This window comes from Bufo gargarizans, chromosome 4, assembly GCF_014858855.1.
Source record: "Bufo gargarizans isolate SCDJY-AF-19 chromosome 4, ASM1485885v1, whole genome shotgun sequence".
Taxonomy (NCBI): domain Eukaryota; kingdom Metazoa; phylum Chordata; class Amphibia; order Anura; family Bufonidae; genus Bufo; species Bufo gargarizans.
The window spans coordinates 66,581,903-66,606,685 of record NC_058083.1 but is presented as its reverse complement, the minus strand read 5'-3'; the positions used below and the strand labels follow the sequence as shown (position 1 = coordinate 66,606,685).

General features: G+C 44.3%; 1 protein-coding gene across 1 annotated transcript; it reads left to right on the top strand.

Annotated features, from left to right (window-relative positions):
- The first annotated feature begins 683 nt into the window (after positions 1-683).
- Positions 684-21,839, top strand: LOC122935104 (deleted in malignant brain tumors 1 protein-like). The gene is made up of 7 exons (XM_044290864.1): positions 684-798; positions 11,547-12,104; positions 12,725-13,045; positions 13,122-13,439; positions 14,487-14,813; positions 15,085-15,399; positions 21,638-21,839. Exons 1-7 carry the CDS (start codon positions 741-743, stop codon positions 21,652-21,654), a joined length of 1,914 nt encoding a protein of 637 aa, XP_044146799.1. The 5' UTR covers positions 684-740; the 3' UTR covers positions 21,655-21,839.
- Positions 21,840-24,783: the final 2,944 nt, after the last annotated feature.

Below are 24,783 nucleotides of genomic sequence, written 5' to 3'. Positions count from 1 at the left end.
CCTGTGGAATGATTGGTAATAACCTCAGGGATGTTTGGTGATGACCTCCGGGATGGTTGGTGATGACCCCTGGAATGGTTGGCAATGACCTCCTGGACAGTTGATGATCTTGTGGTTGGTGCTGTACACTTCATGTTGACATCAGGAAGGGTTGGTAATGACCTTGAGCATTATTGTTGATGAGATCAGTGATGGTTTGTGGTGACCTCAATATTGGTTGGTGAAAATGGGCATAGTTGGCGATGATCTCATAGACGGCTGCCAGTGATGATCTTGAGTATTTCTAATGACCTCAGAGATGGTTGTTGACGATGACCCTGGAGATGGTTGGTGATTACCTTGGCGATAGTTTGTAGTTAACTCTGGTATGGTTGGTGATGATCTTGCGAGTTGTTAGTAATGACCACATGGATGGCTGGTGAACGCCTTGTATGGGTATGGTTAGTGAGGACTTTGGATTTAGAAGTGATGACTTCAAGAGATGGTTTGTGAACTTTGGGATAGTAGGTGATGACCTAAGGAATGGGTGGTTATGATGTCAGAGATGGTTGGTGATGTATGTTCTTTGTGTTATATACTGCAGGACGGTGCTCTCCTTGCTGTTTGCCAAACAAATAGTAGAATCCTCAAAATCTCTGTTTACCTTTTTCACATTAACCAGCTTGTAAACAGGACCTCTGAGCCTTTGCTGTATCAGAAAGCTGGGCAATTATACGGCAGTCGCTGAATATTAAGCCACCATGTCAGTCTTCTTCTGGATCCTCCTCATCGTTGCTTGCTCGGCAGTACACATTGAAGGTGGGTCTCAGATGATAATTGCAATTACAATGTTGATGAGGGAGCACACTGGAACATAGCTCAGTCTGCTACACCACCTAGCTATTATAGTATATTACTTAATTAATGGCCGCCTCGATATCAAAAACACGTATGGTAGTTTTACTTTATTAAAGATATAGGGATATTTGTGTTTTATGTTTGGTATATTGATCTTGTGCATGATATATTGATTTTTTTAAAGGGATTAGAATAATAAATGGATACGTGTTTTTGATATCGAGCCGTCCAGTATTTGAGTCAGATGATAATTGCACAGGTTCCCACAGGAACTGAGAATTGAGGCATGTTCATTCAAGATCTAGCAGGACCGAGAGGAGTCCAAGACATTGTTCCAGTAGGCTCAAGTCCAGAAGGTTCTTCTAGGTTCCTGGTGATTCCATGGCCCAATACAGCATTATGCAGTGAGCGAGAGGTGACAGTCAACAATAGAGTTATATGTGTTCATTAAAGCTGTGATGGATCTGACCGCATGCACACGACCGTGGTGTGTTTTTTTAATTCAAAATTTTTTATTCAGATCTGGCATCATGTACAATTTACAGAAAGTAAAAGATACATACAATGAAAGTCCAAGTACAAGAGTCACATCAAGTACCACCTCGTGGTGCAAGATTAAAGCATAACATTGTATTCTCAAAAAAGGTCTATGCCTAGATCTCATTTTTATTTTTATACCCCCAACCCACCCTCCCTCTCCCTAAGAAAAATGATTCATGATCTGGGACACCATGTACAAATGCTGGTACAATCATACTGTATTATTTTGTTTTATATCGGCGTAGTCCCCAGATCTCCCTTTCGTCGCTCTAGACATGTTCTCCCCATCCCAACTAAACAGAGTTAACCAACCAACTCCATATAGCACCACATATAATCTCAAGACTTCAAGTTATATTAACAGGTTGCCTAACCTACCTGCCACTCGTGCTTTCATGTACCAGGTAGTGTCTACAAACGGTTTCACAACCTCCTGTATCTCATAGGTAGTGAGTGAATGTTCAATAAATGGTCTCCATTTGTGAACAAAGGACTGTGTGGCTTTTTCTTTACTACGTTCCGCATCTAATCTATCCATATACATAAGTATTTTCATAGTACCGATGACCTCATCCAAAGTAGGCACCTGGGGTTGTAGCCATTTCCGCAATATACATTTTTTTGCCGCTAGCAGCAAGACATGCGGCCCTTTGGTGCTCACTATGGATGAGTCAGCGTCCTCTTGATCCCTGGGGATGAACTGAAACACACATTGTTGGGGTACATCTTTAACTACAACTCCCCACACATCTTTGGCATATATGCATACTTGATCCCAGAATGATCTCAAGTTAGGACAGCCCCAGATCCCATGCAGAAGGTCGGCCTTATACAAATCACATTTGGGGCAATTCCTCAAGTAGTGCGCCGCTGCATTGTCATAAGATAAGTTATAAGCATAGGTTGCCCTATGGATTATCCTAAACTGGGTTTCCCTCCAATGCTCACTGCTAATGGCACATCTTACTTTGTCCATCCCCTCACGTATTTTAAAAGTAATCTTGTCATCAGCTAACTGTTTCTCCCACTCTTTAAACACTGTTCGCGCAGTCCCTTCCAACTTAATATTCATCAACTTCCTGTATAAGGTGGAGATAGAATCTGTGTTATTCGCCTGATTCATCAAACTTGCAAACCTAGTCGATGCTGCCTCAGTGCCCAGTGTGCTGGATTGGGCTGAGCAAAAGGTTTTTATTTGCAAATACTGCAAGTACTGACTTGAGGGTATGGCGTATTTGGTCTGCACTTCTTCCCAGGACAGTAACTTTAGTCCGTTAGTGTCTAGTAGATTCCCTAGTTTCCAAACACCTTTTTGGCGCCAATCTTGAAGCAGTTTATTAAGTCTTCCCTGGGGGAAAGATGGGAGGGACCACAACGGCATGTAGGCTGAAATGTAGATTGGAAGCCGATATAACTTCCTGATATGTTTCCACGCAGCTATCGTATCCCTTAGTATGGAAGCATGTTTGGCAATATCTGGGAGTAGTGAGATTTCGGTATGCAGTAAAGCATGTAGGTCGAGTGGTCGTACTAACTCCTGTTCCAGTGCCCTATCAGCATGGTTTGAGGTCCCCCCCACCCAGTCTTGAATATACCGCCAGATCGCCGCCAGGTTGTAGCCCCAAACATCAGGTAATTGCAGGCCCCCCTCCCACTTCAGGAGGCAGAGTTTTTTATATGCTATACGGGGCCTCTTTTTTTTTCCAAAGAAATGCCCCAAACGCAGACTGCAGCCTATTGATATCCATGTGTTTCAATAGAAGCGGTAACGTCTGCAATGGGTACAAAAGCCTGGCAAAACTTGTCATTTTGATGAGGCTCGCCCTTCCTAATAGCGTCAATGGGAGTTCTTGCCATCTCTGTAATTCCCGAATAATTTTAGTTATCAGAGGGTCATAGTTTAACTTATATATCATGGGCATTTGCCTATCTTGATCCCCAGGTATTTTATATAGTCGCGTGCCACCATAATTTGGTCACCTTCATACCTCGTTCCCTGTCCTCTCCCTATGTGTAACAATTGACATTTCGCCACATTAATCCTATAGCCCATGAAAGTACGCACTTTATTCAAGGTGTCCAGTACTCCTGACAAATCCCTAGCGGGGTCCTGTAAAAATAACAGCATATCATCTGCGAAACATGTCAATTTAACTTCCCTATTCCCCACTTTTATTCCTTCATAAACCTCTGAACTGAGCAAGTGCCTTGCCAACGGCTCTAGCGCAATGTTGAACAAAAGTGGGGAAAGTGGGCAGCCCTGTCTCGTACCCTTCCGAAGTTGGAACGAGGCGGATAAAAAACCTGGGAGACAGATCTTTGCCTGTGGGGCGGTGTAAATTGCCTGGACAAATGCCCCAAAGGGGCCCTGGATCCCTATCTTGTCTAGCACTAGCCCTAACCATTTCCAGTTGACATTATCGAACGCCTTTTCGGCATCCAAAGCTAACAGGGCCTCTCTTCCCACCTCATCCATCTGCCGTCTCCTGAGGAGCCAATCCTGGACCGCCAAAACTGTTCGTATGTTAATTGTTGCTGAACGGCCTTTCACAAATCCAACTTGGTGTGAACCAATCAATTTGGGCATAATGTTAGCTAGCCTATTGGCCATTATTTTCGCAAGTATCTTTAGGTCCTGGTTTATCAGGGAAATTGGCCTATAGGATCCCGGGAGTGTGGGGTCTTTATCTTGTTTTGGTATCAAGTTTAATATGTGCCAAATTCCCTGAGGGCATCACTGTCTGGGTCTGGATGATGGTATTAAATAGCAATAACAGGCTAGGAACTATCTCTGAGCCCAGTGAGCCATCGGAGCCCTGGGCCCGGGCCTCCCGTTATGCAGGGATTTTATAACCAATAGTATTTCCTGCTCTGTAATAGGAGCATTAAGCATTGACAGGTCAGGCTCCTCAATAGACGGCAAAGAGACTGAATCCAGGAAGGCACTCCCCTCCTGAATGTCACAAGCGTCTTGAGCATATAGCTGTTCATAGTAACTCTTAAAAATCTCTAGTGTAACCCTTGGGTCACTACTGAACTCCCCATTCGCTGTCTGAAGTCTGGGGGGCGGCAAGTTCGGTTTCTTTCCCTGTGCAAGCCTGACCAGCAATCTTCCTGACTTATTCCCAAATTTAAAGAAATACGCTAAAGAGTGGTCTGCATAGATCCTCTCCAATTTTTCTGGTCGTAATTATGTTTAGCCGTAACCCATTTAGTTTTTTGGGCCTCTGTGGGGTTCTGTTGAAACGCTGTATAAAGTGTTCTCAACTCATTTGTGGCTGCTAAGAATTTGGAGCGCGTATCCTTTTTTTGGGCCATAGTATAGGAAATGATGTTTCCTCGTAGTACGGCTTTTGCCGTATCCCAAAATAGGGACGGGTTGTCCTGGTGCTGTCCATTTGTGTCCTTATATTCCCACCACCATCCCAGCAGCTTCGATTGAAAGGTCTCATCCATAGCCAAATATCCCGATAGACGCCATAAGATATCCTGGCCTCTCGGGCTATCCTCTCTCAGTTTCAATGTTACCGGCGAGTGATCAGAGATTACCATCTCCTTTACCTCCACCTCCCGTACTTTGGTAGTCAGCAGACTAGATCCTAAAAAATAGTCTATCCGAGACCAAGCACACTGAGAGTGAGAGAAGTGCGTGTATTCTCGCTCCGTGGGGTTGTAGTGTCGCCAGATATCTGTTAGCTTGGTGGCCTCCAACATGGTAGAAAGCATGGGCGATGCCTTCGGCCTGTCTATCCTACCTGTCCTGGTTCGTTTCCTATCCTCAGCGTCCGAATGCACCATATTAAAATCTCCCCCCACTAACACTAGGCTATTGGGATCCTGCAAAATCAACCTTTCTAAGTGTCCAATAAAGGGGCCAGCTTGCGTATTTGGGGCATATATATTGTATATTGACAATTTCCCTGCAGAGGTCTCTATGGTTAAGGTGACCAGTCTCCCTTTCTCATCTGTGTCCGTCTCCTGTACTTTATAGCGTAGTCTTTTATGCAGAAGTATGATCACACCTGCCTTTTTCCCATCAGATGGAGACCCTATCACTTCTCCCACCCATAATTTCTGCATCCTCCCAAAATCCGTCGCCCCTAGATGCGTTTCCTGTAATAAAGCAATGTCTGCCTGTAGTTTTTTCAAATGACGTAACACCATCAACCTTTTATGCAGAGAACGTAGACCTTTGACATTCCAAGTTACAACCTTGACCATCTTGATAATATGCTCGTCCCTTCCTCAGCTAATTCTTAGATTATCTGTGGTGCTATAGAAACCCACTCCCCCCCTTCCAAACCCTAAACAAGAGAACTCCCTTAATCACCAGGGGTGACTACGAACTTATAAAATTCTGACTTCACCTTTTTCTTGTATACCAAGAGACTTCGCTATCTCTAGCCCTCCGTTACTCAATCTCCACAGTAATGACAGAATCACTATCCGCTATTTAGGAGATGCCTTTGCTCAACATAAAGAGGAAGAAAATCTTCTTTAAATCTTGTCATTACCCGGCCTAACCCCCAGACAGATATTCTCAATACCGTTCCAGGACAATCATCGGGTTGCAGTGTAGCTTAGCAGCCTACTAATAGCCAACCCCCGAGTGCCATGGAAGTCGGTCAGATCCTAAACGAAACATCAGGTGTATCACTTATAACATACGAGAGAACTCACATTTATAACTATTGCCTACACATGGATGTAAGCAGTCTCAGAACAAAAAGTCTCACACTTCAGTCTCTCCTGGGACGACGGTCTTCAGAGTTTCGGTTCCCTCGAGTTTCGATATTCCAGCGGCCTCTGGGATGCTGGAATATCCCTCTGCGCTGATGACGGTCTTCTGGGCGTTGTTAGCATGCCCGGTGATCGCTCGGCCTCTCTATCCAGTGCTAGCAAGTTCATACTGTTCGCGGCATCTTCTGGTGTCTCAAACACCTCCTGAGGAGCCATCTTCCTTGAAGACCTTTAAAATCGCCGGGTATAACAAAGCAAACTTTCGCTTTTTTCTCACCAGAGTTGAGCATATGTCTGAGAACGCCCTCCTCCGTCTCGAAACCTCGGCACTATAGTCCCCAAATAAAAGCACTTTATAGCCTCTTACGTCGACTGGTTTTCCTCTCTTTTTAAATTGTCCCAAAATGTCCGCCTTTTCTGCGTAGTTCAGGTATTTGACTATGGTGGGACGAAGCCTTGCAGCTAGATCTCTATTCTGCGCGTCTGCATGGTCAGTCCGCAGTGGTCCAACTCGGTGCGCCCTCTCCACTGTACAAGGGCTGCGGATACCTAGTGCTTTTGGTATGTCCACCGCGCAAATCGAAGCCAGCTGGCTGGAAGGGATAGATTCTGGTAAACCTATGATTCTTATATTGCTGCGCCTGGACCGGTTTTCCAAGTCCTCTATTTTATCTCGGAGCCCCGAGGTAGACTTCAGCACAGCCTTGTCGGGTATATAAAGCAAAGGCTTTATATAAATATAAAGAGTTCAATCAAGAACCTGATTATTTTGTGCAATCAGTAAAACGGGGTACAAGCGTCTATGCAAAAATATAAATGGTTTATTATGCAATAGGTTAAAATACAAACAAAAATGAATCAACATAAATTTCAATAATATACAATGATATGCAGTACCCAGAATTCACCACTATATGATACCAACAAAACACTACTCAACCAACACAAGAATATTATGCAATACAGCTTTAAATCTGTGAGAGATATACAATCAATGGATTATGCGGAAAACTCAATCAAGAAGATGACAGATACGAGCCCTTGCTCCGCCCAAAAATGATGACCAATCTTTGAGATAATGGTAGTATTGCAACAAAACGTATAAATTATTGGCTTGATATCAAACTATGGAATACAAAGATTCCCAACAAAGAGTTTCTCCAATATTATCCCCTTGTTTCAGTTATATGCATGGTAACTGAAATCAGAGAAAATACGGATGTAGCAACTAACGTTACACGTCCGCAAATGAGCGGGTATCTGGCTAAGTATCAAGCCAATTAATTTAAATCAATACTACATAAAACAAAAATATACATTACCCAAGGGTCACGTGATGTGCAGAGTCTTGGGGCAGCCAGCTCTCAAGAGTTTTTCCCGATAATCCAAATGATTCTCCAGAGATCTATAATCCAAATGTTTGTTTTCTCTTTCTTTCTTTTTCTCCTTTTTTTTTCTTTCTCTGGTAACTGGTTTCTTAACCCAAAACTTATCAGATGGACACGCCCTCCGAGTTTGGAACTTTCCAATCATTGTTGGAGGGGTGTGTGCATTGATAAGGAGCGTGACGTCATAACACTACCCAGAATGCAATTTTGCTACTGATGTAGTATTAACCGCTTATATCTAGATGGCACTGTTGTATAAGCAATAAGCATCATACCATTAAGGGTTAACTCATACATGCCTGATATTTTCAACACTTCACACCTCTGACATCTGGAGGCCTTGTCTCAGGGCTGAGGGACAAACTTTGATACATGAATATATACTTTGAGGAACATCTAGACCATTCTCACACTGTGGAATTCATGTTCAGATAGGAAAAACAATAAAGCCTCAGCATCCGCAGGTGCGGTGTATCTTCTAACTTTCTAAAGGTATAATATATTGATACAATAACAGTAGCTTTTGAACGGCACAGTAATCTTCTCATGGACTTACTTTGGCCTACATGAAACTTCATACAAAACAGTGAATATAAACCAACATTGCTCTTAAAGGCAATGAATACCCATTATAACTAAAATAAGTAAGTATAACTGTTTAAACTTATGAAAAAGCACAACAGCCTGCAACTGTGTCTGGGACTGGTCCAGGTCACTTTCCAGCGAGCTGATTTTGTTTTCCAGCTCTGCAATTTGGGACGAGTGCAGAGAGACGTCCGCCTGTAGTTGCGCCAGCGTGGTCTCCACTGCAGCCTCAAGTGCGGCTTTGATATCCGGAGCCAACAGTTTAACCACCTCCACTGCCAGTGCCTTGCAGCCAACCCCCAGCCCTTGCATTACCTCAGGATCCTGGTCGGTATCGTCTGCATCTGCCACTGGTTCCGTGGCCTTTGAGGTTAAAGGGGGGGTTGGGATGAGGATCGGGCCGAACGCATGGAACGATCTGCCGCGCCCGCCATCTTGTCCCTCACGTCGTACTTCGTGAGCCTGCGGTGTGCCGGGCTTCCCGCACTTGTGCCACTCCTGGTCAGGTACTTCTCCATCCACTCCGGAGGAGATACGAAGCAGGTGAGCGGGGTATGCACCCCTCTGGAAGCGCTCGTGGCTGGTATTCGGCTCTCCGGTGCGGAGCTCTCTGCCTCACATACGAGCGCCGGAACCGGAAGTACCGTGGTGTGTTTTGCGGTCCGCAAAACACGGATGGTGTCCGTTTGCAAAACACTAAAGGTGTGTCTACACTGCTCTCCCCACCCCTACAGAGTGCTGTTAGCAGTTTCAAATGGTAAAAACTACTGGCAGAGTGCTTTTAAGGAGACACGCACAAGTTCTTTATAGCTGTCAGATGGTCCCATGACCAGAAAGAACAAAAGCAACTGAACATATATGTCATTAAAGATCTTACACATGTACAGGTATGAAGGGAAGAGGAAGCAGGTATGGGCAAGAGAGGTCTATGAGCAGGACAAGAGACAGGTAGGAGCAGGAGAAGATACACGCTTGATCAGGAAAGGTCTATGAAAAGGAGAAAACACAGACATGAACAGTAGAGATCTATGAGCAGGAGATGACACAGGTATGAGCAAAAGGAGGGATAGGTATGAGCAGGAGGAAAGGTCTATTGGCAGGAGAAGGGACAGATATGAGCAGGAGAAGAGGTCTATGGGCAGGAGAAGGGACAGATATGAGCAGGAGAAGGGTCAGGTATGAGCAGGAGAAGAGGTCTATGGGCAGGAGAAGGGACAGATATGAGCAGGAGAAGGGTCAGGTATGAGCGGGACAAGATACACGCTTGATCAGGAAAGGTCTATGAGCCAGAGCGAACACAGACATGTACAGTTGAGATCTATGAGCAGAACATGACACAGGTATGAGCAAAAGGAGGGACAGGTATGAGCAGGAGGAAAGGTTAATTTTACACTCAGATGCTGCGATCATGAAGGAACGCGGCATCTGAGGGGTACAATGACGGGGGCGGCGCTATCGCAGCTCCTTGTCATTGCACCCGCTACTCACACAAAAATGCGCTTCGTGACTAAGTAATTAGTCACAAAGCAAATTTTTGGGTAAAGTTCGGCGAAGCAGCCGAATCGAATTTTCAAGAAATTCCCTCATCTCCAATGACGACCTAAGTATAAATCTCTTCAAAATTTCTCCATGATGGTTGTTTACAGCAGACTGTGTACCCATAATGACGGGAATACTGGATGGACAGTTTTATCCAGTGAGAACAAACGCATGCACCAAGCTCATACATGGCCTTTCATCTGCTATTCTTCTGCCCTGCTCATACCTGCCTCTCCTTCTGCCAAGTCCTATCCCATCTCCTGCTCATATCCTTCACCTCTCCTTCTCAAACCCAATCTTCTAATGCTCACAGACTTCTCCTCCTGCTCATACCTGTCACCTCTCCTGCTCATATCTGTCCCTTCTCCTGCTCATAGACCTCTTCTCCTGCTCATACCTGTCCCTTCTCCTGCTCATAGACTTCTCCTGCTCATACCTGTCCTTTCTCCTGCCCATAGACCTCTTCTCCTGCTCATACCTGTCCTTTCTCCTGCTCATAGACCTCTTCTCCTGCTCATATCTGTCCCTCATCCTGCGCATACACCTCTTCTCCTACTCATATCTGTCCCTTCTCCTGCTCATAGACCTCTTCTCCTGCTCATATCTGTCCCTTCTCCGGCTCATAGACCTCTTCTCCTACTCATATCTGTCCCTTCTCCTGCTCATAGACCTCTTCTCCTGCTCATATCTGTCCCTTCTCCGGCTCATAGACCTCTTCTCCTGCCCATATCTGTCCCTTCTCCTGCTCATACACCTCTTCTCCTGATCATCTGTCCCTTCTCCTGCTCATAGACCTCTTCTCCTGCTCATACTTGTACTTTCTCCTGCTCATAGACCTCTTCTCCTGCTCATATCTGTCCCTTCTCCTGCTCATAGACCTCTTCTTCTGCTCATAGACCTCTTCTCCTGCTCATATCTGTCCCTTCTCCTGCTCATAGACCTTTCCTCCTGCTCATACCTATCCCTCCTTTTGCTCATACCTGTGTCATCTTCTGCTCATAGATCTCAACTGTACATGTCTGTGTTTTCTCTGGCTCATAGACCTTTCCTGATCAAGCGTGTATCTTCTCCTGCTCATACTTGACCTTTATCCTGCTCATACTTGACCTTTTTCCTGCTCCTACCTGTCTCTTGTCCTGCTCATAGACCTCTCTTGCCCATACCTGCTTCCCCTTTATACCTGTACATGTGTAAGATCTTTAATGACATGCTTTTGTTTTTTCAGGTCATGGGAGCATCTGACAGCTATAAAGAACATGTGTGTATCTCCTTAAAAGCACTCTGCCAGTAGTTTTTACCATTTGAAACTGCTAATAGCACTCTGTAGGGGTGGGGAGAGCAGTGTACACACACCTTTAGTGTGAATATGAAACTTTATTCTGCTATATTCTGACGCTTACACTGTCTGGTCCGGTCAATGTGCCAGTGCCCAGAAGGCAGTTTAGCAAGGTCAAAACTGCTGACAGACCCTCTGTTACATGTGCGCTTGGCAGCTGAAGGCATCTGTGTCGGTCCCATGTTCATATGTGCCCACATTACTGAGAAAAATGATATTTTAATATATGCAAATGAGCCTGTAGGAGCAACAGGGGCGTTACCATTACACCTGCAGGCTAGGCTCTCTCTGCAGTCTGATTAACAGGGCCAGATGTGATGACGTTTACACTGCCTGGTCCTGTCAATGTGCAGAGGTAACTGGTCAGGCAGTGTCATAGGTACAAATCTGCTGACAGATGCCTTTTAAATTACATCACAACCTCTTTGTCCCTACACAGATTAATAGGGAGTAATAGTGATAATGTGAAGCCGCTCCTGGGCCCCATCACAGTTGGGTCCACAGGAGGATCCTCTAGAGACTGGTCTCACCTGCTGATGACACTTTGAGGTTAACACAAGAAATGTCCACATCTCTTGCAGGTTGTTCCCATGGGGTCCACAGATCTGCAGAGATCATTGTCTACGCTGATCGCTACAGATACCACACAAATTACCATGAACTGGAGCTGGTCAGAGGGTTCATTGAAGGACTGGAGAATGCCACAAACCATCAGGTGATGCTGCATCTTGTTGACTATAACTTCAAGGACCTCCAAGAATACTTCCGCAGCCATCCAGGAAGGGTCAGTTTCATCCCACAGAAAGATTACATTCATAAATTTATTAACTCTATGACATGGAGACCAAAGCCTGGCAGTGGCAAGAGGTCACACATCCTCATCCTCCTTCTTTGCGGGCTCGACGCCTACCTGTTTGCGAAGCCCAAAATACACAAGCTACAGAGGGCAGGGGTGGAGATATTTGTAATGGGATCCAAGATATCCCAGGACTATGAACTGTATGACATTGTGTCCTACCCACCAAAGACCCATTTATATGACCTGCTGGATTATCCGAGTCTTGACAGAGCTCTGTCCGCACTAGCGCAGTCAGTATGTCGCAGCATCGAGGTGAAGGATAAACGTGCAAAGAAAGCTCGTAAGTGTACTTTGTCCTCATTTGTATACACTGGAGAACACTGGACCCTGAAGCACTAGACCCTCAGAAAATACCAGTCCTCCACTGTTCTCCATATTGTTGCAGATGCCATCTAGGAGTCTAGAAAATCTGACAACTCTTGGTGGTCAGGAAACTCTAGCAAGATGTGGTGTATCATCCGGGGGTAGAAATAGAGGGGGTCCTTGCAGTACCTGTGTCAGACAATGGACCCAGGGCAATTACCTCTTCCTCAGACATTGGGGTTCCTGGGTACAGAGGAGCTTGGCACATGGTTTAACTAAACCGTGTTGGATTCTCCTCATCATGGACCCCATAGAAACTATCTGGTCTGCCTATATTGTACAACCTTGTTCATCAACTGTGTGGAGGAAGATAAGCTACAACCATATGGGGTACAGTTCAATCCATGAACTGTGGTTGTCACTTTCACCTCCCGTTTATTACCCATAATGCTTCTTTAACAACTCAGCTATAGAGTTTAGCTTTTATGACCATTGTAAATGTCAAGGAACTTGAAGAGATTCCTTCCTCATCCATCCTTCCTCGTATGTGTACAGTTTGGCGATGCATGGATAACATGATCTTTGATCTTTCTCCAGTTTTGTCTCAAGTAAGGTTAGTGGATGGTGGTCACCGCTGCCAGGGAAGAGTGGAACTTCTGTACAATAACACCTGGGGCACCCTGAGTGATGAACACTGGGACAGGCATGGAGCTGATGTCATCTGCAGGCAGTTGGGGTGTGGACCTTCTCTGGAGGCCATAAAAGGAGATGCATTTGGGCCAGTTTCTGGGAATATACTGGAGAAGCTGGATTGTACTGGAGATGAACATGATGTTTCAGAGTGTTTACTGGGAGCTTGGACTGAACCAGAATCAACGAGACCTCAGCACAGTGCGGGGATCAGCTGCTTGTCTTCTGGTGAGTCTTATTAGCCTCTATTACTGATGTTCTCCCTTTATGTTACTAACATGGCTTCCCTCCTATGGCCACACAGGTGCTGGCAAAGTTCGACTGGTCAGTGGCTCCGGGTCTTGTGATGGGATAGTGGAGGTTTCCTTGAATAATACATGGAACAGATTCTGCCTTTGGAAGTTTGATATACGAGAAGCTTCAGTGGTATGCAGACAGATGGGATGTGGCCCTCTCGTGAAGATCCAGGAAAATGTGGGAGAAGCTGGTATAGGGCAGAAGACAGTGGAAAAAATACATTGTTCTGGTGCAGAGTCTCAGATATCCGAATGTAGCCTCAGTCTCTGGAGCTCACAGCCATGTCTCTACAACATCCATGCAGGAATCGTCTGCTCCACAGCAGGTGCGACCACCACAGAGGTTCTCTCATATACACCATATACACATGGAGGGTATGTTTCTTCTCATGTGCATATTAAAGAGTGAGGTAGAGGTATACATGGAATGGACAGAGTGTAGTAATATCAAATTATGGTAATTTGTATGCTTAATCAATTGAGCACAGTACTGTGGGAATGACAGGAGGACACATGAGAGGATAGCAGACATGAATATACCATTGCCTATTCTCAACAGCACAGCACCACTAATGGTCTTCTCCTCTAGACCTCACAGTAGACATGTCTATACCACCAACTGTTTCTCCATGGCACCACCAGCTGGTTTTCCACAGCACAGCTTCACCAAAGATGTCTCCTGTATACAGTACCTCATAGTAAACACATTTATACCACCAGCTGGTTCTCTACAGCTCAGCTCCAACACTGTCTTCACCTGTACAAGTCATAGTAGAAATGTCTGTACCATCAGCTTGTCTTTCATAGCTCAGCTTCCCCACTGATGTCTGCTGTACACCACATAGTAGACGTGTACACATCAGCAGTTAGTCCTCCACAGCTCAGCTCCACCACTGATATCTTCTCTTGTAGACGTTGTAGTAGACATATCCACACCTCCAGCTAGTTGTCCGCAGCTCAGCTCCACCACTGAAGTCTTCCTCTGTAGACCACATAGTAGACATGTCTATACCACCAGCTAGTTTTCCATGGCTCAGCTCCACCACTGAAGTCTTCCTGTATACTCCACATAATACATATATCTAAACTACCAACTGATCTTCCACAGCTCAGCTCCACCACTGATAACTTCTCCTGTAGACCTCATAGCAGACATCCACATCACCAGCTAGTCCTCCACAACTCATCTCCACCACTGAAGTCTTCCTCTGTAGTCTACACAATAGATATGTATATACAACCGGCTGGTTCTCCTCAGCTCCATCACTATCTTCTTCTGTAGACCTCATAGTAGATGTAGTCACACAACTAGCTGCTCCTTGACACTTCTCCTCTGCGCTCATCATCTTGAATTGTCTTTGTGTCTTGCACAGCTATTTCAAAGGTGACGTTGACAGATGGAAGCAGCACATGTTCTGGGAAAGTTCAGGTGTTCCAGGATAATAAATGGAACCTGGTGCCTGCATTTGAGTGGCATGTCGAGGAGGAGGTCGTGCTATGTAAACAGCTTGGCTGTGGCCTCGCTATTGAACGAGCTCTTGTCAAGGAAATGTCAATAAGTAACAAAAAGGTCCACCACACAAATGTTCGCAGTATCTACTGTTCCGGCCACGAAGCGAGCCTGTCTGAATGCAGCTCCGTCTTGTCCAAAGGACACAGGTGTGAGTCTGGTGAAGTCGAAGTGCTGTGCTCACAATCAGGTATGAAGATTTAGAGCACTTAAGAGGACAAATCTGAGCAGACATGAAGGCCTGAACCCTGAGGCTGCACTACTGAGAGATTCCGTCATAGTGTTGTCATATAGACACCATCCACATCAATGTCTATATTCAGTGAATAGCGGCGGCCATGTGTATATAACCCTGTGCATATATACTATATATATCAGCCTTGTTTATGGACAGGCCACGTCATGTGTTGTGTGTCCGTGTCCTGCTATATCATACTTACATATTACATCTTCTCCTGCAGGAATATCTAAGGTGAGACTGGTTGGTGGAGACTCTGCATGCTCAGGACGGGTGGAGGTATTCTACAACCAGGCCTGGGGCACCGTGTGTGATGACACGTGGGATCTATCCAGTGCCCATGTGGTGTGCAGACATGTGGGCTGTGGACCTCCACAGCGGGCCCCTAGAGGAGCACATTTCGGTCCTGGGTCTGGATCCATATGGCTGGAGAAACTGTTCTGTAACGGCACAGAGTCATCGATATCTCAGTGTGGAGGAGTGGTGTCCAAAAACAGTCTCTGCGCCCACTCACAGGATGCGGGCGTGATCTGTACAGGTGAGCATGGGGTCACCATTATAAAGTGCCCAGATATGTGAGACAGGTGATCCCCGTGTAATATCACACATGTAATACAGACATCCCCGTGTAATATCACACATGTAATACAGACGTCCCCGTGTAATATCACACATGTAATACAGACATCCCCGTGTAATATCACACATGTAATACAGACATCCCCGTGTAATATCACACATGTAATACAGACGTCCCCGTGTAATATCACACATGTAATACACACATCCCCGTGTAATATCACACATGTAATACAGACGTCCCCATGTAATATCACACATGTAATACAGACATCCCCGTGTAATATCACACATGTAATACAGACGTCCCCGTGTAATATCACACATGTAATACAGACGTCCCCGTGTAATATCACACATGTAATACAGACGACCCGTGTAATATCACACATGTAATACAGACGTCCCCGTGTAATATCACACATGTAATACAGACGTCCCCGTGTAATATCACACATGTAATACAGACATCCCCGTGTAATATCACACATGTAATACACACATCCCCGTGTAATATCACACATGTAATACAGACGTCCCCATGTAATATCACACATGTAATACAGACATCCCCGTGTAATATCACACATGTAATACAGACGTCCCCGTGTAATATCACACATGTAATACAGACATCCCCGTGTAATATCACACATGTAATACAGACATCCCCGTGTAATATCACACATGTAATACAGACGTCCCCGTGTAATATCACACATGTAATACAGACGACCCGTGTAATATCACACATGTAATACAGACATCTCCGTGTAATATCACACATGTAATACAGACATCTACGTGTAATATCACGCATGTAATACACACATCCCCGTGTAATATCACACATGTAATACAGACATCCCTGTGTAATATCACACATGTAATACAGACATCCCCGTGCAATATCACACATGTAATACACACATCCCTGTGTAATATCACACGTCTAATACACACATCCCCGTGTAATATCACACATGTAATACAGACATGCCTGTGTAATATCACACATGTAATACAGACATCCCTGTGTAATATCACACATGTAATACACACATCCCTGTGTAATATCACACGTGTAATGCACACATCCCTGTGTAATATCACACGTGTAATACAGTAATACAGACATCCCCGTGTAATATCACACATGTAATACAGACATCCCCGTGTAATATCACGCATGTAATACAGACATCTCTGTGTAATATCACATATGTAATACAGACATGCCTGTGTAATATCACACATGTAATACAGACATCCCTGTGTAATATCATACATGTAATACACACATCCCCGTGTAATATCACACATGTAATACAGACATCCCTGTGTAATATCATGCATATAATACAGACATCTCTGTGTAATATCACACATGTAATACAGACATCCCCGTGTAATATCACACATGTAATACAGACATCCCTGTGTAATATCACACGTGTAATACACACATCCCCGTGTAATATCACACATGTAATACACACATCCCTGTGTAATATCACACGTCTAATACACACATCCCCGTGTAATATCACACATGTAATACAGACATGCCTGTGTAATATCACACATGTAATACAGACATCCCTGTGTAATATCACACATGTAATACACACATCCCTGTGTAATATCACACGTGTAATGCACACATCCCTGTGTAATATCACACGTGTAATACAGTAATACACACATCCCCGTGTAATATCACACATGTAATACAGACATCCCCGTGTAATATCACGCATGTAATACAGACATCTCTGTGTAATATCACATATGTAATACAGACATGCCTGTGTAATATCACACATGTAATACAGACATCCCTGTGTAATATCATACATGTAATACACACATCCCCGTGTAATATCACACATGTAATACAGACATCCCTGTGTAATATCATGCATGTAATACAGACATCTTTATGTAATATCACACATGTAATACAGACATCCCCGTGTAATATCACACATGTAATACAGACATCCCCGTGTAATATCACACATGTAATACACACATCCCCGTGTAATATCACACATGTAATACACACATCCCCGTGTAATATCACACATGTAATACACACATCCCCGTGTAATATCACACATGTAATACAGACATCCCCGTGTAATATCACAGATGTAATACAGACATCCCCGTGTAATATCACACATGTAATACAGACATCCCCGTGTAATATCAGATATGTAATACAGACATCCCCGTGTAATATCACACATGTAATACAGACATCCCCGTGTAATATCACACATGTAATACAGACGTCCCTGTGTAATATCACACGTGTAATACACACATCCCCGTGTAATATCACACATGTAATACACACATCCCTGTGTAATATCACACGTCTAATACACACATCCCCGTGTAATATCACACATGTAATACAGACATGCCTGTGTAATATCACACATGTAATACAGACATCCCTGTGTAATATCACACATGTAATACACACATCCCTGTGTAATATCACACGTGTAATGCACACATCCCTGTGTAATATCACACGTGTAATACAGTAATACACACATCCCCATGTAATATCACACATGTAATACAGACATCCCCGTGTAATATCACACATGTAATACAGACATCCCCGTGTAATATCACACATGTAATACACACATCCTCGTGTAATATCACACATGTAATACACACATCCCCGTGTAATATCACACATGTAATACACACATCCCCGTGTAATATCACACATGTAATACAGACATCTTTATGTAATATCACACATGTAATACAGACATCCCCGTGTAATATCACACATGTAATACAGACATCCCCGTGTAATATCACACATGTAATACAGACATCCTCGTGTAATATCACACATGTAATACAGACATCCCCGTGTAATATCACACATGTAATACACACATCCCCGTGTAATATCACACATGTAATACAGGCATCCCCGTGTAATATCACACATGTAATACAGACATCCCGTGTAATATCACACATGTAATACAGACGTCCCCGTGTAATATCACACATGTAATACAGACGTCCCCGTGTAATATCACACATCTAATACAAACGTCCCCGTGTAATATCACACATGTAATACAGACATCCCGTGTAATATCACACATGTAATACAGACGTCCCCGTGTAATATCACACATCTAATACAAACGTCCCCGTGTAATATCACACATGTAATACAGACATCCCCGTGTAATATCACACATGTAATACAGACATCCCCGTGTAATATCACACATGTAATACAGACATCCCCGTGTAATATCACGCATGTAATACAGACATCTCTGTGTAATATCACATATGTAAAACAGACATGCCTGTGTAATATCACACATGTAATACAGACATCCCTGTGTAATATCATACATGTAATACACACATCCCCGTGTAATATCACACATGTAATACAGACATCCCTGTGTAATATCATGCATGTAATACAGACATCTCTGTGTAATATCACACATGTAATACAGACATCCCCGTGTAATATCACACATGTAATACAGACATCCCTGTGTAATATCACACGTGTAATACACACATCCCCGTGTAATATCACACATGTAATACACACATCCCTGTGTAATATCACACGTCTAATACACACATCCCCGTGTAATATCACACATGTAATACAGACATGCCTGTGTAATATCACACATGTAATACAGACATCCCTGTGTAATATCACACATGTAATACACACATCCCTGTGTAATATCACACGTGTAATGCACACATTCCTGTGTAATATCACACGTGTAATACAGTAATACACACATCCCCGTGTAATATCACACATGTAATACAGACATCCCCGTGTAATATCACGCATGTAATACAGACATCTCTGTGTAATATCACATATGTAATACAGACATGCCTGTGTAATATCACACATGTAATACAGACATCCCTGTGTAATATCATACATGTAATACACACATCCCTGTGTAATATCACACATGTAATACAGACATCCCTGTGTAATATCATGCATGTAATACAGACATCTTTATGTAATATCACACATGTAATACAGACATCCCCGTGTAATATCACACATGTAATACAGACATCCCCGTGTAATATCACACATGTAATACACACATCCCCGTGTAATATCACACATGTAATACACACATCCCCGTGTAATATCACACATGTAATACACACATCCCCGTGTAATATCACACATGTAATACAGACATCCCCGTGTAATATCACAGATGTAATACAGACATCCCCGTGTAATATCACACATGTAATACAGACATCCCCGTGTAATATCAGATATGTAATACAGACATCCCCGTGTAATATCACACATGTAATACAGACATCCCCGTGTAATATCACACATGTAATACAGACGTCCCTGTGTAATATCACACGTGTAATACACACATCCCCGTGTAATATCACACATGTAATACACACATCCCTGTGTAATATCACACGTCTAATACACACATCCCCGTGTAATATCACACATGTAATACAGACATGCCTGTGTAATATCACACATGTAATACAGACATCCCTGTGTAATATCACACATGTAATACACACATCCCTGTGTAATATCACACGTGTAATGCACACATCCCTGTGTAATATCACACGTGTAATACAGTAATACACACATCCCCATGTAATATCACACATGTAATACAGACATCCCCGTGTAATATCACACATGTAATACAGACATCCCCGTGTAATATCACACATGTAATACACACATCCTCGTGTAATATCACACATGTAATACACACATCCCCGTGTAATATCACACATGTAATACACACATCCCCGTGTAATATCACACATGTAATACAGACATCTTTATGTAATATCACACATGTAATACAGACATCCCCGTGTAATATCACACATGTAATACAGACATCCCCGTGTAATATCACACATGTAATACAGACATCCTCGTGTAATATCACACATGTAATACAGACATCCCCGTGTAATATCACACATGTAATACACACATCCCCGTGTAATATCACACATGTAATACAGGCATCCCCGTGTAATATCACACATGTAATACAGACATCCCCGTGTAATATCACACATGTAATACAGACGTCCCCGTGTAATATCACACATGTAATACAGACGTCCCCGTGTAATATCACACATCTAATACAAACGTCCCCGTGTAATATCACACATGTAATACAGACATCCCCGTGTAATATCACACATGTAATACAGACGTCCCCGTGTAATATCACACATCTAATACAAACGTCCCCGTGTAATATCACACATGTAATACAGACATCCCCGTGTAATATCACACATGTAATACAGACATCCCCGTGTAATATCAGATATGTAATACAGACATCCCCGTGTAATATCACACATGTAATACAGACATCCCCGTGTAATATCACAGATGTAATACAGACATCCCCGTGTAATATCACACATGTAATACAGACATCCCCGTGTAATATCAGATATGTAATACACACATCCCCGTGTAATATCACACATGTAATACAGACATCCCCGTGTAATATCATGCATGTAATACAGACATCTTTATGTAATATCACACATGTAATACAGACGTCCCCGTGTAATATCACACATGTAATACAGGCATCCCCGTGTAATATCACACATGTAATACAGACGTCCCCGTGTAATATCACACATGTAATACAGACATCCCCGTGTAATATCACACATCTAATACAGACGTCCCCGTGTAATATCACACATGTAATACAGACATCCCCGTGTAATATCACACATGTAATACAGACATCCCCGTGTAATATCACACATCTAATACAGACGTCCCCGTGTAATATCACACATGTAATACAGACATCCCCGTGTAATATCACACATGTAATACAGACGTCCCCGTGTAATATCACACATGTAATACAGACGTCCCCGTGTAATATCACACATGTAATACAGACGTCCCCGTGTAATATCACACATGTAATATTGACGTCCCCGTGTAAGATTATACCAATAATACAGGTTGTCACCTGTCCGCTCACATCTGTGGTACAGGGGTTCACATAATTCTCTGTAGATCTTGCTCTTATTCTGTATTATCGGAGCGGATTATGAACTGGAATTCTTTACTTTTACAGATAAAGAACCGTTGTAGCTGATGTCACGTGACCCCTGATCTGTGACGTCATTGTTTGCCACCTTATCCTTTTCTGATGTCTATCCTGTGTATCACCCTCATGTGTCCCCTCCATGTGAACGGGGCCCCCCACCATGGATCCAATCAGTATTGATAATGAATGTGCCAGATGATGACGCTGATTAAAGAGAAGATCAGGAGTGGTTGTCATAGTCCCTTAGTTATCATTGTGAAGAAACCTCAATAGTCCACGATATAATACCCAGGAGAAAGCGAAAACTATGTGTATTCTGAGCAGAAAGCATCCACTGCCCTCAGCTGGTGACAGATCCTGGGATCATTTATCATCACTGACCCCAAATATATTGTGTCCAAACATCTTCTGAAATCATTACCAAGGAACCCTGCTCCAGACCTCAAAGCGGCCTACATCTTCCTACCTTCCCATCTTCCTATTCTCTTAGTCTGCCTGCCTTCTCCATCTTCTGCCCTATCTTCCTATTCCCCCTACGTGCCTACCTTCTCCATCCTCCTATTCTGTTCATACTTCCACATTCTTCATCTTCCTGCCCTGTCCATCTTATTGCACTCTCTATCTTCCTGCCCTCTCCATCTTTACTCCCTCTCCATCTTCTTGCCCTCTCCATCTTCCCGCCCTCACCATCTTCTTGCCCTCTCCATCTTTCCACCCCTCTACATCTTCCCGCTCTCTCCATCTTCCCACCTTTCTCCATCTTCCTGCCCTATCAATTTTCCCGCCCTCTCCATCTTCCCGCCCTCTCCATCTTCCTTCCCTCTCCATCTTGCTGCCTTTTCCCTCTTCCTGCCCTCATGATCTTCTTGCCTTCTCCATCTTGTTGCCTTGTCCATCTTCCTGCCCTCTCCATCTTATTGCACTCTCCATCTTCCCGCCCTCTCCATCTTCACACCCTCTCCATCTTCACACCCTCTCCATCTTCTTGCCCTCTCCATCTTCACACCCTCTCCATCTTCACACCCTCTCCATCTTCCCGCCCTCTCCATCTTCCCACCCTCTCCATATTCTTGCCCTCTCCATCTTCCCACCCCTCTCCATCTTACCCACCCTTCTCCATCTTCCCGCCATCTTCATCTTCCAAACCTCTCCATCTTCCCGCCCTCCCTATTTTCCCGCTTTCTCCATCTTCCCGCCCTCTCCATCTTCCCGACCTCTTCATCTTCCTGCCTTCTCCATTTTCCTCCCCTCTCCATTTTCCTGCCCTCTCCATCTTCCTGCCCTCTCCATCTTGCTGCCTTCTCCATCTTCCTGCCCTCATGATATTCTTGCCCTCTCCATCTTGCTGCCTTGTCCATCTTCCTGCCCTCACAATCTCCCTGCCCTCATGATCTTCCTGCGCTCTCCATCTTATTGCACTCTCTATCTTCCCGCCCTCTCCATCTTCCCGCCCTTTCCATCTTCCTTCCCTCTCCATCTTCCTTCCCTCTCCATCTTGCTGCATTCTCCCTCTTCCTGCCCTCATAATCTTCTTGCCTTCTCCATCTTGTTGCCTTGTCCATCTTCCTGCCCTCTCCATCTTATTGCACTCTCCATCTTCCCGCCCTCTCCATCTTCACACCCTCTCCATCTTCCCGCCCTCTCGATCTTCACACCCTCTCCATCTTCCCGCCCTCTCCATCTTCTCACCCTCTCCATATTCTTGCCCTCTCCATCTTCCCACCCCTCTCCATCTTCCCACCCTTCTCCATTCCCCCTCCCTCTTCATCTTTCAACCCTCTCCATCTTCCCGCCCTCCCTATTTTCCCGCTCTCTCCATCTTCCCGACCTCTCCATCTTCCCGATCTCTTCATCTTCCTGCCCTCTCCATCTTCCTGCCCTCTCCATCTTTCTGCCTTCTCCATCTTCCTGCCCTCATGATCTTCTTGCCCTCTCTATCTTGCTGCCTTGTCCATCTTCCTGCACTCACAATCTCCCAGCCCTCATGATCTTCCTGCGCTCTCCATCTTATTGTACTCTCTATCTTTCCGCACTCTTCATCTTCCCACCCTCTCCATCTTCACTCCCTCTCTATCTTCCCGCCCTCTCCATCTTCCTGCCTTCTCCTACTATGGGGCCTCACGATCTTCCTGCCTTCCCCATCTTCTTGCCCTCATCATCTTGCTGCCTTCTTCTTCTTCCTGCCATTAACCATTTTCCTACCCTCTCCATTCTACTGCTTTCACCATCTTCCCACCTACTCCATCTTCTTCTCCAGCTTCTGCCCCATCCATCTTCCTGCGCCATCTTCATCTTCCCGCACTCACCATCTTCCTGCCCTATCCGTCTTCCTCACTTCACCATCCTTCTGCCCCTTCCCTCTTGTTGAGGGGAGCTATGCCCCACTGAAATGTCGCTGGTGCCTTTGTTGAAAATATGAAATATAGTTTTTTAGGCAGAGGCATAACACTACTGGTGGCTACAGTCTAGAAGAGGTGCAGTAAGTTTGATGGTTTCTCTCATAGTTGGTGGAAACGTCTCTTGAATGGTAGAACAGTTAAAAAAAATTAACAAAGTCTCTTACTGAGGCCACCAGGAGAACTGTGCGCCACACCTCTAATATTCCAGGGATCAGGTTATGCCCAAGATGGCTGATGATTCTTGCCCAAACCTTCTGTGCCACTATGGGTTTAGGGGAGGCTACTCCTTGCTACAGCATGCCCCACCTAGGCCTTGCTCGCAGGGTACTGGCTTTTGTATACAATGCCCTGGTGCCTCTGGGGGTATCTCTGATAGGTAAGCCTCTACCCATTTCCAGAGTCACCCTGAACCATTATAGCTTCATGCAGATAATGTGCACTCCAACAACTCTATTGTTTCCATAGAGTCTGGTCCTTAATAGTACAGTTCAAGTCCACAGTTCAGTGTCCATTGACAGGGTTACCACCTCTTGCAGAGTACCTCAGGACAATAGTGCTCAACTTGACAGTAATTTTGCTGTTTACATGTGTTTGACTCTTCCCTACTTGTGGTCTCTTAGACTTACCATTCTTTACTGCTCTCTCAGTCTCAGAGTGACCCTCTGAGTGCTTCTAGTTTTAGGACACATATCACTCTCATTCTCAAATGGTGGCACTATGGGCTTCAGTCCTCATCAGGCTCCTGTCATAATCCATTACGTTCTCTCAGCCCAC